The sequence below is a fragment of the Dendropsophus ebraccatus genome, chromosome 1 (genome assembly GCF_027789765.1).
Source record: "Dendropsophus ebraccatus isolate aDenEbr1 chromosome 1, aDenEbr1.pat, whole genome shotgun sequence".
Taxonomy (NCBI): Eukaryota; Metazoa; Chordata; class Amphibia; order Anura; family Hylidae; genus Dendropsophus; species Dendropsophus ebraccatus.
The window spans coordinates 185,504,048-185,523,790 of NC_091454.1; the positions used below are offsets into that span (position 1 = coordinate 185,504,048).

The 19,743-nt window shown below is 41.2% G+C and overlaps 1 protein-coding gene across 3 annotated transcripts in view; it reads right to left on the minus strand.

Annotated features, from left to right (window-relative positions):
* Window positions 1-19,743, minus strand: part of WDR76 (WD repeat domain 76) — a 32,053-nt gene that overhangs the window by 1,775 nt on the left and 10,535 nt on the right. The window contains exons 3-14 of one of the 3 annotated variants that reach the window (XM_069986656.1): window positions 17,615-17,779; window positions 16,281-16,445; window positions 15,388-15,723; window positions 13,702-13,779; window positions 12,351-12,394; window positions 9,690-9,768; window positions 8,079-8,156; window positions 7,938-7,978; window positions 7,405-7,558; window positions 5,137-5,289; window positions 3,365-3,579; window positions 1,995-2,144 (exon numbers count right to left, since the gene is read on the minus strand). In XM_069986656.1, coding sequence (XP_069842757.1) covers window positions 1,995-2,144; window positions 3,365-3,579; window positions 5,137-5,289; window positions 7,405-7,558; window positions 7,938-7,978; window positions 8,079-8,156; window positions 9,690-9,768; window positions 12,351-12,394; window positions 13,702-13,779; window positions 15,388-15,723; window positions 16,281-16,445; window positions 17,615-17,779 — 1,658 coding nt within the window. The remainder of the gene's footprint in view (window positions 1-1,994; window positions 2,145-3,364; window positions 3,580-5,136; window positions 5,290-7,404; window positions 7,559-7,937; window positions 7,979-8,078; window positions 8,157-9,689; window positions 9,769-12,350; window positions 12,395-13,701; window positions 13,780-15,387; window positions 15,724-16,280; window positions 16,446-17,614; window positions 17,780-19,743) is intronic. The other 2 variants (XM_069986665.1, XM_069986673.1) reach the window with 2 other exon arrangements.

Here is a 19,743-nt window from a genome sequence, read left to right on the forward strand (position 1 = left end):
TACACAACTCACTCTAATATACACTAGTGGCTTTGCATATAAACAAATGTTTAGATCCTTATAGCAACAAATGCCATATGCCAAAGTAGGTAAAATTGTACTGCTTGCAATGGGTAACTTCTCCCCTATTCTAAACTGGAACATGAAGCACATGGAACAACTTAGAACATTACACCATTGTGTCACTATTACAGCCAGTAGTGAAGCCGCCTGCTATGGGAGGGTGGCAGAATGTTGCCAGGATTCAGCATTCCCAAGTTTACCATGAACTCCTCCAAAGTGACTATGATTTCACTTCTCAAGGCCTAGGGCTCAGTCTCAGCAAGATTGTTTGAAACCTAGAGAACCATCAACTGGTGACGGACATACTGAATGTAATTTTATCACTACGTTCCATCAATCACATGGGGTGATACGCCAAATTCTGAAAAAGCATTGGCATATATTATTGAATGATCCCCTATTAATGAAAGTGCTCCCCAAGAGTCCACGAATTTTATTTAGAAGGGCTAGGAACATCAAAAGTATTGTAGCTCCCAGTCGGTTGCGCCCAGTCACAGCTGGAACATCCAATACTAAGAATACCTTAAAGCAGAATGGCACCTATAGATGTGGGGGTATTAGTTGTAAATGCTGTTCTAGTATTGTCCAAGGACAGAATACCATCACTAGTACAACCACAGGCGAGAGCTTCCCTATCCAAACATATTGAAAAACTGTGGGTCTGAGTATGTGATCTATGTTTTACAGTGCACATGCAATTTACAATATGTTGGGAGAACATCTATGAAACTTCGCACTCGGATTAATAAGCATCGCTCAAATGTCACAAGAGGCTTTGAGCTACATAGTGTTTGAAGACACGGCAAGGAACATCATAATTGTTACTTTAAGGAGTTTTCGTTTATTCCTATTGAACACAAAGAAATCCAGCACCGATCGATTGGGAATGTTACGCAAGCGTGAAATGTACTGGATTTATAAGCTAAATTGTATGGAGCCATTAGGACTAAATGAAGCCTTTGAGTGGAACTGGAAGGCACTAGGTTTAAGTACAATAAGTTGGTCGTATAATTTTATCTAGATATATGTATTGTTTTATATATATTTTTAAGGTTATAGGTCCAGTCATGTATATTTGTTTGTACCATTACTGTTTAATTTCACTCAATAGTTCAGCTATTTGGTATAAGAAAGGGGGCAAAAAAGGGAAAGGAAAAGGGAAGAAAAAAAAATTTTTTTTTTTACATTTATATATTGGGTCTGCATATACCACTTAGCCTTGTTCTTATAGCAACACAATATATTTGTATTTTATTGTATATCTTTCTATTTCCTGTTTATTTTACCATTTCTAGTGACACTTATGTCATATAGGATTCTCGTTAAAAGACACATCACATGACACTTATGCCTAATAGATTAGTAATCACACAATATGACTCCTGGTTTTGGTCTGATCATGTGATGTGGTCTGATCATGTGACCGCTCGGGGTCGATCATGAGATGGTTTTCTCCATGTGCTCCATGAGTTGGAACGCAGAGTACTTTCGGCTGCTGCCTCTGTGGGAATCCATGAGAAATTGGCCTGCCTTTCTTTTTGTTCTTTGTTTTCACTCCTCAAGGAACCTCCCGAATCTCTTCCAGGGTGTCCGGAGACACCACACACTGTATGGATAAATTCAGTATAAAGAATGCCAGTCACTTTACTCTTGATATGCTTTGCACTACTACTGATATTTGGCAGGCATTAGGCTCCTGCTTAGTTATTTACAAGTTCAGGAACTGTCAGCAATCGGTTAGTTTGTGTCTGGGAAGGCATATACATAATTATTCCACTTTTTGTACATTTTCTGTCCTCAGCTTCTGAATTTAACAGGCCCCTGAGATCTACAGTAATGTGTCCACTCCTGTGTTACATAGTAGGTCAATGACAGGCAAAAAGAATACATTACAAAAGTGTTTTTGAGTTACAGCATCTGTCAAAGCTTACCGAAGGGTTGAATCCCAAAAAAGGGTAAGGACGTTTTTTCCTGTGGCCGGGGAGAAGGACGCAGACACACAACTGATGCCTTCCTGTAAGCTCAATACTGGCTTGGTCATGATCATGCTGAGCTTTCGCACATCATAGATAACATTACCGCTGTAAGAAATTCATAAGAAAAAAATAGGAGAACTGTGCAAATAACCAGAACCATCTAAAATATTAAAGGAACACTAAGTATTAAAGATGAAAAAACAAAGCAAGAAAAAACTGCCCCCCCCCCCCCCCAACGCTAATTTACCCAATAATCGGCCTGTGAAAAAGGGTAAAATCGTTGTTATGGGCCGTATATCTTTCTCTAATTGTCAATCAGTCAAGACACAATGCTGCTAATCTCAGCTTGGCCCTCAATTACTATGGGCCCCAGCAGACCAGTGGTAATCGAGCACTGATCTCATAGATCAACGCAGTATCAGTGCAGTTATCATAGAAGTCCCCAATAATAAAAGTTTAAATCCCCCCCCTCCTTTTCCCTATTTACAAATAAAAAATAAATAAACGGCATGTGGAATCGCCCAAACTATTAAATTATCACACCCCTGACCTTACACGGTAAATGCCAAAAAATGCCAAGTTACTAAATTTGTTGCATCAAATCCGGAAAAATTGCAATAAAAAGTGATCAAAAAGTCGCATATACACGAAGCAAGCTACCAATAGAAAGTGCAGATCTGGGTGGAATAAATGACACCATAGGCCAAAAAATAAAAGCATTCTAAGGATGGTAATAGAGCAATTTTAAGAGCAATTTTAACAACATTTAGTTTTTTAAAAAAGGTTTTAATTTTTTAAAAGCCATCAAATAAAATAAAAGATATATTAGTTGCCTATCGTCGTAATCGTGCTGACTTAAGGAACATAGATAACATAGATGTCAGTTTTACCATAGGCCAAACAGCATAAACACAAAAAAATGCTTTTCAATTTCAGCGCACAAGTAATTTATGGAAAAACTAAGTCTGTCATTGAATAGTACAATTGGTGTCACAAAAAAAAGGTCTCATTTGGGTTTGTGGGTGAAACAATGCAAGTGCTATGGCCTTTTAAACAAGGAGGAAAAAATGAAAATGCAAAAACAAAAATTGTCTCAGACCTTAAGGGGTTAAAAAAAAAAAAAAAAAAAAAAAAAAGGAAAAAGGTTACTTATTGGCCCCAATCTCCTGTCTTTCCATAAGCATCTGCATTCTAATGTCCACAACTGAAGAGCCATTTTAATACCCCAAAATTTATGCATAGAAATATGCCCAAAATATGTAGATACATATGGATTATCTACTAAAGATTATAAGTAAAAGAAAGTTATATTGGCACAAGCTTACTGCAATGAAGCAACCACACACAGTTCCCTTTTGAGAGGATGCACATTAACAGATCGGATTCCCACCAAGTGCAAGTGACCGGAAACATTGGATGTATATGTCGGTGTCCTGCGGTCCACCACTGAAAGCTGGGATTTGTAATGACTAACTAGAAGGACAGAACCATCATCTGACAGGAAGTCAAAGGAGGTAAGATCTCTTTCCATGTTGAAAACCTACAGAGAATCATACAGAATGTTTTATGAAGTGTGCAGAATACCAGAACATTCCCCCCTTGTAAAATAATTCACATTTTATTTTAACATTTTGGAAATCCTTTTGTGCAACAGGTTTCATGTTTACTGGTGATATATGAAAGATTCTCTTTGGAAGTTTAAGGGTATGTTCACACTGAGGAATAAGAGAAGAAATAGCTCTGGCGATAGAGGTGCGGAAGGCGAGCGGGAAGCGGAAATTTAAAGCCCTGATGACTTCTATGGGATTTCTCTAGATCAGGGATAGGGAACCTTCGGCCCTCCAGCTGTTGCAAAACTGCAATCCCATCATGCCTGGACAGCCGAAGCTAAAGCTTCGGCTGTCCAGGCATGATGGGTATTGTAGTTTTGCAACAGCTGGAGGGCCGAAGGTTCCCTATCCCTGCTCTAGATGAATTTGCCAAAAGAACTAACATGTCAATTCTTTGGGTGGAAAATGGATCTGTGGTGGTACATTCCATGTGTAAATTCTGCCGTGTGAACAACAGAGCGGAATATCCCATTCCCATTGGCTCTGTACATATGTTACAGGGGAATTTCAACCGGAATATGCGTAGAATTAAGCGTGTATTCTCCCCTCCTCACCCCCTTCTGGACGCAGGTGATTGCAGCCATTAAGGAGATGTGTGGCGAACCTATTGTTATAACTTCACAACTAGTACTCCTATGGCTGCCCCCCTCTGACACCCATTTGTCCAAACAGAGTCTGTTGGTCCACCTCCTCACTGCTGCAAAGCTACTTATTCCAACTTATTGGAAACAATCTATACCACCCCCTATATCAACATGGTACGCTAAGATAGACAGTATGCGCACTATGGAGGAGTTAGCGAGTTGGACCACGCGCACCCACACCACGTTCTTAAAGACATGGGCTCCTTGGACACAATACGCCGAGACCCACCAACTCACTCTGTAGAATAGATTGCTCCCAGAGACCGTTGCGCACCCCACCGCTATTCATCTTCCACGTGAAATGCTAGCAGCGACCCCCCAACCACCCCCCCCCCACTCCCACCCTCTTGTTGATGTCTGTATGTGTCTACCGTCTCTCCCTGTTTTCCAGTTACATCGTTCTTCCCCTAAAAGGCCTTGCCCATGCTTCTGACATCACTAAAAGGGACAGGATAACCCACTTCCATACATTGCCTACTATGCTGCTCCCCTCCCTAGGTGGGACTTACACCCCGAATCTTGGTTGAAGGACCTCCCCTGATGCTCCCCCATCTTGGGTCCTGCCCATGATTTCCACCGGAACATTATACACAGATGGGTTGCCTACCTGCCTCAGACAGGCCGTTTGTCCTCCTTGTTTTATGTACTTGTTTCGTTAGGAGGAAAATATTACCGGTTTATGATCAAAGTCAGTCTGTTTCTATGTATTTATGAAATGAGAAAATATCTTAAATAAAGAATGTTTAAAAAAAGAATTAAGCGTGTATTCCGTTTGAAATTCCTCGCCTATTTCTCAGTGTGAACATGTCCTAAGATAATGTACGTACATGAGCAAGTATTTACCTCATCGAAAACAGAGCGAGTTACGTCTCCACAAAGCATTCTCCCTTCAAGACCAAGAGACAGCAAATGTTTGGAATTGGAAGGTGGGAAAGCAACACACCTGGTTTCTTGAGAATAAAGTGGAAATGTATATAACCCTGGTGACTGGTGATTCTGGAAAGAAATACACAAGGCAATATAAGTGGAATGAGAACATCTAATATAACTAGATATACACACACACATATATATAGGACAGTGTAAAAGGTTTAGGCAGGAGTGCAAAAAAATACTGTAAAGTAAGCTGCCTCCCTCCCAACAGGCACCAAAAGCTGAAATTAATGTTGCAAACAACTATGGCAACATGTACAGTCATGGCCAAAAGTTTTGAGAATGATAAAAATATAAAATTTTTACAAAGTCTACTGCTTCAGTTTTTAAAATGGAAATTTGCATATACTCCAGAATGTTATAAAGAGTGATCAGCTTAACAGCAATTACTTGCAAAGTCAATATTTGCCTAGAAAATTAACTTAATCCCCCAAAACACATTTCAACATTATTGCAGTCCAGGACCAGCTAACATCGTTTCAGTCATTGCTCCATTAACACAGGTGTGGGTGTTGATAAGGACAGGGCTGGAGATCAATCTGTCATGATTAAGTAAGAATGACACCACTGGACACTTTAAAAGGAGGCTGGTGCTTGGCATCATTGTTTCTCTTCTGTTAACCATGGTTATCTCTAAAAAAAAATGTGCAGTCATCATTGCACTGCACAAAAAATGGCATAACAGGGAAGAGTATCGCAGCTAGAAAGATTGCACCTCAGTCAACAATCTATCGCATCATCAAGACATCAAGGAGAGAGGTTCCATTGTTGCCAAAAAGGCTCCAGGGCGCCCAAGAAAGACCAGCAAGCGCTAGGACAGTCTCTTAAAAAAGTGTTACAGCTGCAGGATCAGGCTACCAGCAGTGCAGAGCTTGCTCAGGAATGGCAGCAGGTAGGTGAGGCGCACGCTCTGCACGCACTGTGAGGCGGAGACTCTTGGAGCAAGGCCTGGTCTCAAGGAGGGCAGCAAAGAAGCCACTTCTGTCCAGAAAAAAACATCAGGGGCAGACTGATATTCTGCAAAAGGTACAGGGAGTGGACTGCTAAGGACTGGGGTAAAGTCATTTTCTCTGATGAATCCCCTTTCCGATTGTTTGGGACATCTGGAAAACAGCTTATCCGGAACAGACGAGGTGAGCGCTACCACCAGTCTTGTCTCATGCCAACTGTAAAGCATCCTGAAACCATTCATGTGTGGGGTTGCTTCTCAGCCAAGGGAATTGGCTCTCTCACAGTCTTGCCTAAAAACACAGCCATGAATAAAGAATGGTACCAGAATGTCCTCCAAGAGCAACTTCTCCTTTTCCAGCATGATGGAGCACCTTGCCATAAAGCAAAGGTGATAGCTTAATGGCTCAGGGAACAAAACATAGAGATTTTAGGTCCATGGCATGGAAATGCCCCAGGACTTAATCCCATTGAGAACTTGTGGTCAATCATCAAGAGACGGATGGACAAACAAAAACCAACAAAATACAAGCATTGATTGTGCAAGAATGGACTGCTATCAGTCAGGATTTGGTCCAGAAGTAGATTGAGAGCATGCCAGGGAGAATTGCAGAGGTCCTGAAGAAGGGTCAACACTGTAAATATTGACTTGCTGCATTAACTCATTCTTACTGTCAATATAAGCTTTTGTTACTCATAATATGATTGCAATTATATTTCTGTATGTGATAAAAAAACATCTGACAAACACACATAAAAAACAGAGGGCAGCAGATCATGTGAATATAATCCAAGAAAACAGAGGATACACACCATAAATTCTTTTAAACTTTCTTTATCCAAAATAATTTCAGGATAACAATGCACATAAGGTATATCACCCAACACTCGTGCTCATCGTATTCAGATGCTGTGTGAGAGACAATAAAGTCTCATGTGCAGCGTATCTGTGTGTTAATTGGACATGTGAATATAATATTTGTGTCATTCTCAAAACTTTTGGCCGTGACTGTACATCACGAGATGATCGTAAGATGGATAAAAAAAAAAAAGAAAACAAAAAGAAAACAAAACAAACAAACAAAAAGATAAAACAATTCAAACTTAAAGGTTATTAGATTACAGATTCACAAGACTACAGCCCCTATACTTGTTATACATGTTCACACGTACAGGGGCTGTTGTCTAGTGAGTTGCTGGCATTTACTACTATATTATATCAATCATTACCTGGTCCCACAACACCACATTACCAAGGCTGTCTCCAGCTGCCACCAGTGTATGTGTATTTGATGGATGAATTGCTATAGAAGAAACACAACCAGGTAGAGTACATATACCGGTCCTTTTGTTCAGTGTCATTTTTTTCAGGCTGTTTGCATAGCTGGAATTAAGAAAGCAGATCTCATAGCATCCGTATTCTTCTTTATAAAAAAATACAATGATTTTTAGAGACAATGAAAAAAAATTACAGGCACAAGCGCAACATATTATCGGTATTGCCAGCATTGGTGATTGGTGAAGAGATGCAGCAGTAATACAATGAAGAAATCTCCAGGAAAATGCTGGTTCTTGGAGATGCTAACTTGCTGCCCACTTTACCCATCCTGAAAGCAGGAGACTTGGCCAGACATAAAATAAAACAACAGACCCTAAGCTAATCGATTCCATGACATATCCATATTTAAGTAGAGGTAAGTTTGACATGACAGAATTAGAAGTACAATATATCTAAGGGTTACATGGATTATACTTGCTCCTACCTTGTGATCTTACTGTATTTACAATGTGTTGGTTTGGGAAACTAAATAAAAGAAAAGGCAATAAAAGAATTTATTTACAGTCTTGGTAAATGTAAACTACTACATGAAGTAAGTCATGTACAGGATACCTATTGAACATACCTCATTTGTGCTAATAGACTTCCACGTGTCCTGGAATGATATCCAAGCACCATGATCTACATTGTCTGCCGGTAACATCTTGATAGAACAAAGACAACATAACAGATAGTCAAAAACTTTATAGAGAAAACCAATACCGACACTACCCTTCAGGCAGGACTTTTGTTAGATAGTGGAATGAGGTTGCATATAACAAAAAGCCATGTATGGGGTGCTCCTCATGGAATGCAAAAAGAATTCATAGATATATTCGGTAAGGAGAAATACTAATGTGCAAGCTTTATTTCATATGGATTTTAAAATTTCGGCAGGTCCATCTGTAGGGGGCTCGGACACCAACCACTAATTCACACAAGCTGTCACAGCTGTTTTATGCGCATGCGCGCTTTGTCAGATCTGACGAAGCGCGCATGCATGTGAAACAGCTGTGACAGCTTGCGTGAATTAGTGGTTGGCGTCCGAGCCCGCTACAGATGGACCTGCCGAAATTTTTAAATCCATATGAAATAAAGCTTGCACATTAGTACGGTGAGTGCCCTCTTATCTTTTTCTCCTAACCGAATATAACAGATAGTCAACTGATCTGAAAACCTTATAAAACAAAAGTAAAATATGATTTCTAAATGTAAGTAGGGCAACACATTTTTAACTGTTAGTCCAACAATCACATAGCTATAAATAACTGGTTATTTGCATGACATTTGGTAACTGGACATATTTTTTCCTTTTTTTTTTTTAATTTCTAGTAACATGTGAATGTATATATTAAAAAGGTATATTCTGGAGATTTTTTTCCCCAAAACATAAAAAAAAACTATAATTAAACTTCTCTGCTGCTTTCCCAAAGCTCCGGTCCGATGTGCAGCACTCCCAGCATTTGGGGTTGGCATGTGCCATTGGTTGCTCAGAAAATCAGTGGCTGACCGCTCACTGCTGTGGCCACTGACTGGCTGAAAGGCCAAGTGCACATGCAGACTCCAAACACAGGAAGTGCTGGGGATGGTGGCAGCAGCGGAGTGGGGAAAGTAAATATAAGTAATATTCCAATAATACCAAACTCATTGTTTTTTTCTATGGTTTCATACTTTCAAAAAATGAATCTATTTTTCTACCTCTTTAAAAGGTTGAAAGATTGTTCTTTGTGGAATGAACTATAACTTTTATTGGTACTAGGGATAGGTATGACTTTTTTTCATAATTTTTTATTGTGATATGTGGAAGGCTGTAATAGGAGTACTACCATGTTAAAGTAAGGGTTGTCCACTAGGTCGCTGGGTGGGTTGTCAATCAGTGCGGATGCTTTAAGGAAGTATATAGAGGAGGGGGGCTTCCAATCTGATCTAAGAGCTTGAATTGAATGGTTGCTATTGGCTATGGCATCGTAGGGCCCTATTACACCAACAGATTATCTAACAGATTTTTTTTAAGCCAAAGCCAGGAATGGATTTGAAAAGAGGAGAAATCTCAGTTTCCTTTTTTACCTGTTCTCTGTTTATAGTCCATTCCTGGCTTTGGCTCACAAAAATCTGTCAGATAATCTGTTGGTGTAATAGGGCCCTAAGTGTCTCTTTACCTGCGCTTTAGGATTACTAAAACATTTTGCTTACGTACCTGTAGAACTTTTTCTGAAGGTATTGTTCCCTTTAACCTGACGGAATGGCGCTTAATCTCAAAATGTTGTCGCTTTATTCTTGTAAAATAAAAAAATAATAATTAACTATTTGGTCAGAGTGTATGACTAAGGGCCCTATTACACCAATAGATGTTTGACAGATTATCTGACAGATTTATTCAGCCTAAAAAGTCAGGAAAGGACTATAAACAGAGAACAGGTCTTAAAGATAAGCCCGAGATTTCTCCTCTTTTTTTAAATCCATTCCTGGCTTTGGCTGAAAAAATCTGTAAAGATAATCTGTCAGACATCTTTTGGTCTAATAGGGCCTTAAGTGGTAAGTGCTCCCTTGTGCACTAATTCCATTTAACAACAAAGGATAGATAGGAGCAAAAGGTGTGTGTTCACCTTAGTGTGTGGGCACAACACCAGAGACAGCTTGATTAAAATTGGGTGTGTCACTTGCACGGAACCGCAATCCTCTCAAAGGAATGGTCTCCTAAATTACAGTGTGCTGAATGAAGTCTATATTTAAAACTGCAAGTGCTGGTAACAGTACAACCACCAATCAACCAGAGCTTTATACCGTTACTTGCATCTAAATGGACAATGCCTAAAAAAGAAACTCTTCTCAAGATATTGCCCACCTACATTCTTATGGACTTCCAGTTTAGTGGCGGTTGTTCTATTAGAAGTACAAGCATTTTCGTCATCACATTTACCGGCAGCAATCCAAAAGTCTAATTTTAGGCTATGTTCACACAACGGTTTTCTATGCCCGTTGTTTGATACTCAAAATAACGGTCGTTGTTTTAAGTATTAGGGTATGTTTAACCTGAGTAATACAGAAGGAGTTCCGCGGCGGAGCTTCACACTGTGTAATCCCGCCTGCCTCAATGTGTCAATAGGACGGCTCGCCACTCTCCGATCCACCGCAGGATTCCGCCTGTATTATTCAGTGTGAACATACCCTTAAACAACAGCTGTGGTATAGCATATTCCAACAGCCGTCATTGAAATAACAGCTATTGGAACATTATTCTAGTTCATAGTCAAAGATGGCTCTTTTGGGTGTATCTTTAAAGAGGACCTGTCACCCCCGGTGCCGGGGTGACAGGCTCCCGACCCCCCGCTAGAGCCCCTCATGCTTACTTCATCACGCCGGGTCCCTCTTCCTCGGCCGGTCCCAGGACGGAGATATCCCTGCGGGAATCCTGGCGCACGCGCCGCTAAGATGGGTCCGACGCTCATAGAGAATGAATGGTGAGTTCGACGCTCCATTCATTCTCTATGAGCGTTGGATTGATCTCAGTGGCGCGAGCGCCGGGCTTCCCGCAGGGATATCTCCGTCCCGGGACAGGCCGAAGAAGCAGGACCCGGCGCAATCAAGTATGAGGGGCTCTAGCGGGGGTTCGGGAGCCTGTCACCCCGGCACCAGGGGTGACAGGTCCTCTTTAAAGTGAATGTACCATCAGGCCCGGGCTGAAGCACTGTAGGCGGGCCAACCCACCCCCAGTGGGAGGAAACCCCCGCCCCTCTATGATATGGCTCTATTAAAGCTAATGGAGCCGTGTCACAGAGGGGCAGGGGTTATCTCCCACTGGGGGTGGGTTGGCCCGCCTACAGTGCTTCAGCCCGGGCCTGGTGGTACATTCACTTTAACTAACAGGACCATTTATTTTAATATAAAGAATGGTGAAAAAAGTACTATGTGTGAACAACTGTGTTCACGCAACACAAATCAGTGACACAAACTTTAATTTTTAAATTGTGTGAACCAATGTCCGTTGTTTCCATAGACTTCAAAAGAAATCATTGAAGAATGAAACAAATCCCCAATATTTTACAGTGTGTGTGAACAAGGCCTTATAATGGAACGTACCATAATTCCACCAAAAAGCAGAGACCAAGCAGTCACGTATGCCCATTGCCCACCTGACTCATGTCTAACTACAAAAGAGCTTTGCAGTGTTGATGAGATATTTATAATGCTGGCATAATGCTGAAATGCCAACACTTTTCAACTGGTGAGTGTCTAATGTCAAGAAGCAAACCTAAAGGGGTTGCAGCATTGATATCTCTGTACTGACCTCCGGCTGATCACACTTGTGTCCACCATATTGCTCATACATGTGAACTGACCACTGACCTCCGGCTGATCACACTTGTCTCCACTGTATTGCTGATACCTGTGTACTGACCACTGACTGACTGCTGATCACACTTGTCTCCACTGTATTGCTGATACCTGTGTACTGAGCTCTGGCTCATCACACCTATTTCCACTGTATTGCTGATACCTGTGTACTAAGCTCTGGCTCATCACACCTATCTCCGCCATAATGCTGATAGCTATGTACTGACCTGTGCTGATAACGGACTACAGTACATTTCTAGTATACTTTCTGCATCCAGTACAATGCTGCTATTGGACCTCAGATCTTCACACACCCTAATCACTATATAATACCAGTTTCTGAATAGCAATAGCATCATTTGTATCTCCTTATAAAGAGCATTTAATAGATCTATCTGTTGAGATGGGAAAATCTCTAGCTGATATCCCCCATACAATGACTTTGCTTAGGTATAGGTTCCCCTAGAACTATTTCCCCTGTGTACAGTTCCCACAGCCCAACATACTGGCATGCTAACTTTACCTTGGAGTGTACTTTTTACGACCCAGACGAAGAGTTGATCCAACCTGTAAAACAATATAATGAACAACATATAATGAACTCACAAACCAACAATTTATTAGGCAGAATATGCTCAGAAAATGTTTTTCCATTGACTAAAGCTCAACATGCTCACAAGACAGCAGTTAGCTAAACAAGCTTTTAGGATTCCAAAATGCAAACTCCACTGACTGAGCGTGCATTTGTTCTGAACGGTGAGAGGGGAACAAGCCACTGACAAACTCCTGGTGGTGGCTTGTCTCGCAGAGAACAAATGGATTTAGAAGTCCTGGATCTAGAAGAATGCCTGATAATTATCTCACCTGAGCTGAACACAGAGCAAGACAATATATGACACATCTGCAGCCCTCCCCATATACCACCAATATGATCCAAAGAAATGTGGCCCTTTTAAATCGGGGTCCTAAGATCTTTAATAGAATTAACTTCTAACATGTCAATACCAAGTTTCAAACCATTTGCATTTGTAACAACACCTTCAAGGTTAATTCAACCATTATTTGTAGATTGTGGAGAGGTAAGCATAATCTTTATTATTTTCTATATATCAATACTCCTTTCATCAGTGCATCACTTATTACACAGAGCAACGTGCGGCCGGGGGCCAATGATTTTTAAACGTGGCAATAATGAACAGATGTGCAAACGACTGCTTGCTCCTCGACCAATCGACCCCCGAAGAAGTCTATGACGGAATGCGTGGGGGGACTTTTCATCCTCTAGAGCAGTATTTCTTAGAATTTTGTTCTCTCCATTCATTGTATGGATACTTACCTTCCTTTTTTGCACTGGCACGTTCATGGATCAGGTTACTGTTTACATACAGCTTTGTTGTTTTTGCACTTTTTTTTAAACTGATGTGTCTTACTAGTTTGGTATTGCATTATTTATTCATTTCTTATGCATATTGCTATTTGCTGCACTTGATATTTAAAGGTAAACAGGTTTACCATGTGTCTTATTGGGACCAATGTATGAATTTTCTCTTTTCTATTTTAATTTTTTACAAATCATTTTTGAGGTGCAGCCCATACATACTGGCTTCTCTTTTGGATGGGTACCTTGGCTGATCGTTGTCTTTATTAAACTGAGCTAGCTATATCTGTGTGATTCAGCCTGATTCGGCAGATAATCGCACAGTGTAACAGGGCCTTTACAGGAGATATGTTGTTTCCTTAATCCTAGTTCATATCATCTATTCCCAATGGATGTTAGAAAATTAAGGAGCCCTCATCATTCCAATATCTAGTTTTATCACAATGCAGCGATCGATATATATCTATATGTACATGTTAAAGAAAACACAAATTACCTCAAGCAATTTCAAGGACTTTAGAAATTGTTCGTTCGCTTTTATATTCTTCAGCCTTTCACGCTCATACGCAGAGACCTTTTCAAGATCATAAAAAGACAATATATGGTTATGGAGTTCCATGTTTTTTTCCAGATTTAGTTAACAACTCTCTTTCTATTTCTATCTTTATTTAGTTGTTCTGCTTCAATATCTATTTATGCAAAATGCAACAGTGTGCTTAACCCCTAGACGACCCAGGACGTACAGTTACGTCATGGTAGTCTGTCACCAGACTACCCTGGACGTAACTGTACGTCCTGGGTGTTTCTCCCGGTATGAAGCGCGCTCCAGAGCGGAGTGCGATTCATAGCAGGTGGGGGCCGGCTGCAATCAGCAGCCGGGACCTCGCCGTTCATGACACGCTGCAGCGATCGCGCTGCCGTGTGTCATTAACTCCTTAAACGCCGCAATCGTGGCGCGGCCGCGGCGTTTAAGTGTAAGTGACAGGGGGAGTCCCCTGTCACTTACCGATCGGGACCCCCGCAGTGTGACTGCGGGGGTCCCGATCATTGAAACAGACCGCCGGAGGTCTCTCGCCTGCCTCTGTGCGGTCCGATCGGCAATCTGCTTCACTGAGCCTGCACAGACAGGCTCAATGAGCAGATCGCCGATAACACTGATCAATGCTATGCCTATGGCATAGCAATCATCACTGTAGAAATCATACTAGTGTATGTAAAAATCCCCAACTCACTGCCCCAAAACCCCTCCCCCAATAAAAGTTTAAATCACCCCCCTTTCCCATTATATAAATAAAACATATAAAAATAAATAAACATATAATATACCGTAGCGTGCGTAATTGTCTGATCTATTAAAATATAACAAGCGTCATGGTGAACGGCGTACATGAAAAGAGGGAAAAAAAAGTGTGCGGATTACCGATTTAATGTTATATTTACATGTTTTACATTATATGTAAAACAAAAATTAATAAAAAGTGATCAAAACGTCCAATCTTCACCAATATGGTATTGATAAAAACTAGAGATCATAGCGGAAAAAAATGACACCCCATACAGCCCCGTAGGTGAAAAAATAAAACTGTTATAAGCGTCACAATAGGCCCATTTTATTATTAACGAATTGCCAAAAAAAAAAGGATTACATTAAAAAAAAATATATATAACATTAGAGAATCTGTGTAACCTGCATATAGTTGTGTTCGGACTGACCTATAGAGTAATTGTATCATGTCGCTTTTACCATATAGTGCATTACGTAGACACAGGAACCGACCAAACGTTACCATATTGCATTCTTTTTTATGATTTCACCTATTTATATCTTCATAATAATAATATAATTGGAATTCCATCATACATGTTATGGTAAAATGAAAGACGCCATTACAAAGTACAACTACTCCTGTACATGGCCTTGTAGATAGAAAACTGAAAGTGCTGGAGCTCTTAGAAGGGGAGGAGGGAAAAACAAAAACACTAAGATCAAAATTTGCGAGGTCCACTGGGTCATTTTGGGCCTAGTCCTCAAAGGGTTAAAGTATGAGAAAGGAAAATGTGTCTAAAATACGTCATATTATTTCTGTCATGCATTGGTGGGGTAACACTGTACAATAAATGGTATATGCATGCTAATTTGAAGAGTAATATTATTGGCACAGAACTAATCAAGAGGCTGTACCTGCTTATCAAATTCGTCAGAGTCCTCCTCCTCATCTTCCTGTTCTTCCCAATACTCAGGTTGCACATTTAAGGGAGCGCTATCAGGAGGCTGTACGTGGTCGTGGTGATGTGTGCTGTCGCCTTCAATTCTGGCCTGCCTTACTATTTGGTGATCGGCTTTTATATTCAAGCGAGTACATTGAATTACAGGATACTTCAGACCAAGAGTCTCTGGGCCACATTTCTGCTGATCAGGCTTCCTTGCAAAATCTGTGTTTGGACTGAGAAATTCTTTTTGTGCAAAAGAAGACAGAGCCATTTCCTCATGAGCCTCGCTGTTACTGGGTGAAGACACCTACGTATGACAGGAAATGGTCATTTATATTTTGAGGGACTTTTTTTTTTGCAGATCTGTAGGATTACATTTTAAAAATTATACAGTTATTTATATTTTACTACTACATATTATAATAGTTTACAGCAAATTTGAGTTTCCTTTTTTTGTATCTAGAGTCTTCGTGTTCAGACATAGATCAATCCGATAAACAAGCAGACTTTGTGTTATGTGACCTAGTTGGCTCGATAATGTATGGGACCATCCAGAACGGACACAGAGTGGGAAGAGAGAACTCTCTGCATACAGACTTCTCCCAACTTGTTCTCCTGAAAGGTGATCCTGAACCCAGACCGATCACAACTCTGGACATGTCAAAAATTTTTTTTTTTTTAATAATGACAGGCATGCTTTATATATTTTTATAAACACGTTAATTTAGCAAATTTATTATTCTTCTGGTATACTTGGTGATGCATCCACCCCACCCTGAATAACATCCTTTACTTTGCCCCTAACAAGAATTGTAACTCAAAACCTGGAGCACAACTGGCAGCAATAATTGGTATTAGTCATACCTGATCGGAGTACTGCTTACTTAATTCACTGGATTGCTTTTTTCCTTGGTGATTAAGTGGAGTCTCTAAGCAAATTAATTTAACCACAGGCTCCTTCCATTTACATTCAGATGTGGAAGAAATGGTCACACTTGGGTCTTTCTGCTGGTCTGTCTTGTGTCGCTTCTTCATCCAAAAAATAATTTTAGGAGAGTGTCACAAAAACCAAACATGGTAAGGGGAGACTGTGTTTTGTGGCCATTATTCGGTCTTCATTATCTACACCAGTGCTTCTCAATTCCAGTCCTCAGGCCTCACCAACAGGTCATGCATTGAGGATATCCCATACAAAGAACAATTGTGATAACACCTAAGGCACTGAGTATAATTATAGCGCCTGTGAAATACTAAGGAAATCCTCAATACATGACCTGTTGGTGAGGCCTGAGGACTGGAATTGAGAAGCACTGGTCTACACTACTCTCTACATCTGTAGTGGACCTGCTGCATAGCATAGCAAGGTGTGTAATCAGAAAGCAATATCACTATGTTATTACTAAGTTACCTCCTAATAAAGGGTTTTTCTGGGGGGAAAAATATAGTTTTTAAATCAACTGGTGTCAGAAAGGTTTGTGTTAAAAAACGGAAGCCTTCCAGTACTTATAAACTGCTGTATGCCCTGTAGGAAGTGGTGTATTTTTCCAGTCTGATACAGTGCTCTATCCTGCCACCTCTATCGGTGACAGGAACTGTCCAGCACAGCAGCAAATCCGTAAAGAAAACCTCTGCTATTCTGGACAGTTACTGACACGGACAGAGGAGGCAGCAGAGAGCAATGTGTCAGACTTCAAGGAATATGCCACATACAGCAACTGATAAGTACTGGAAGGCTTGAGATCTTTAAATAGAAGTCATTTACAAATCTTTATAACTTTCTTATACTAGTTGATTTGAAAAAAAATTTTGCACGCTGGAGCACCCCTTTTACCACATACCATAGTGCATGGGTCTCCAAAACTGAGGCCCTCAAGCTGTTGCGAAACCACAACTCCCATCATGCATGGACAGCTAAAGCTTTAGATTTGGCTGTCCAGGCATGATGGGAAATGTAGTTTTGCAACAGCTGGAGGGCCGAAGTTTGGAGACTCATGCCATAGAGCAACAACAGGCAAAAACACAACTCAAAAAATGATGAAGAGAAAGTAACCTATGAAAGTAACCTATCTGCACAACTTTTTTTTTTTTTTTTTTTTTTTTTTTTATATTGAATCCAACCTATGAATGATCTACAACTCTAACTAGAGCATTACTAGCAGCAATAAAAAAAAATATTAATCTAGTTTAGAAAGTCATACCTGATCGGAGTACTGCTTACTTAATTCACTGGATTGCTTTTTTCCTTGGTGATCAAGTGGAGTCTCTAAGCGAATTAATTTAACCACAGGCTCCTTCCATTTACATTCTGATGCTGAAGAAATGGTCACACTTGGGGCTTCCTGCTGGTCTGTCTTGTGTCGCTTCTTCATCCAAAAAGTAATTTTAGGAGGAGAGTGTCAAAAAAAACTAAAATGGTAAGGGGATTTTGTGTTTTGTGGCCATTATTCTGTCTGCACCATCTACACTACTCTCTACATGCGTAGTGGACCTGCTGCATAGCATAGCAAGATGTGTATTCAGAAGACAATATCACTATGTTACCTCCTATTAAAGGGGAGCAAAACAGATTTTAAATCAACTGGTGTCAGAAAGATACACAGATTTGTAAACTACTTATATTTAAAATTCTCAAGCCTTCCAGTACTTATCAGCTGCTGTATGTCCTGCATGAAGTGATATATTCTTTCTAGTCTGACACCGTGCTCTCTGCTGCCACCTCTGTCCATGTCAGGAACTGTCCGAGCAGAGGCAAGTCTCCATAGAAAACCTTTCCTGGACAGTTCCCAAGATAGACAGAGGAGGCAGCAGAGAACACTGTCAGACTGGAAAGAATATTGGGTTTCCTCCGGGTACTCCGGTTTCCCCCCACACGCAAAAACAAACATTAAATATAAAAAAAAAAAAAAAAGAATATACCACTGAGATTTTTAAATAGAAGTCATTTACATTTTTCTAAAACAAGTTGATTTGAATTTTTTTTAAATTGTCTGGAGCACCTCTTTAACTACATACCACAGAGGCAAATTCACAATTTAAAAAGAGGATTTTTGTACTCACCGTAAAATCCCTCTCTTGTGGCTTCATTGGGGGACACAGCACCAGTGGTATAGGCTACTGCCACTAGGAGGCGACACTAGACAGAAGAAGTGGTGACTCCGCCTGGCAGGCTATACCCCTCCTACAGACACCAGGCTAACTCAGTTTAGTCACAAGCAGTAGTACACGGTAAGGAAAACAACAAGCAAAAAACCAGGCTGGTCCCGGGAACAAAAACCCAAGAACAGAACAAGCCCTGGGAGCAACCACCTCAAAAAAACAGGGTGGGAGCTGTGTCCCCCAATGAAGCCACAAGAAAGGGATTTTACGGTGAGTACAAAAATCCTCTTTTCTTGTGCCTGTCATTGGAGGACACAGCACCAGTGGGACAAACAAAAGCAGTCCCAGAGGGTAGGGAAAGAAGATGACAATCCCTTAGCGGCCTGCCTAACGCACGGCGGCCTGCAGAACCTTGCGGCCCAGACTGGGTTCAGAGGAAGCCAGGATATGGACCTGATAAAACTTTGAAAAAGTGTGAACTGAAGACCAGGTGGCGGCTTTGCAGACCTGGGACACTGAGGCCTGATGGCGAACTGCCCAAGAAGCCCCCACCACCCAAGTAGAATGAGCGGTGACCCGAAAAGGCGGAGCCCTGCCACGAACGTGGTAGGCCTCTGTGATGGCTGCCCTGATCCAACGCCGTAGTTGGAGGCAGCCAGCCCCTTGCGCGGACCTGATGGGACCACAAACAGGGAATCCGAGCGGCGGAAGGAATCAGTGACGGATAAGTAGATCCTTATGGCCCGGACAAGGTCCAAACAATGCAGGGACCGTTCCCTAGGATGGGAGGGGGCAGGACAAAAAGAGGGGAGAATTATATCCTCATTAATGTGAAATGCAGACACGATCTTCGGCAGGAAGGAAGGAATAGGGCGAAGCACAACCTTGTCCTTGTAAAGGACCAGGTAAGGGGAGCGACAGGAGAATGCCGCCAGGTCAGACACCCTACGGATGGACGTAATCGCTACCAAGAAGGCGACCTTCCAAGAAAAGAGAAGAGACAACTCCTGTAAAGGCTCAAAGGGAGGACCTTGCAGAACCTCGAGGACCAAATTAAGGTCCCAGGGCTCCACAGGCTGTCGGAAGGGAGGGGCCAAATGGGCCACCCCCTGAAGGAAAAAGTCTTCACCTGAGGGCGAAAAACAAGAGCCCACTGAAAAAGAACAGACAGGGCAGAAACTTGAGAACGCAAGGTGGAATGACTGAGGCCCTTATCCAGACCGAATTGCAA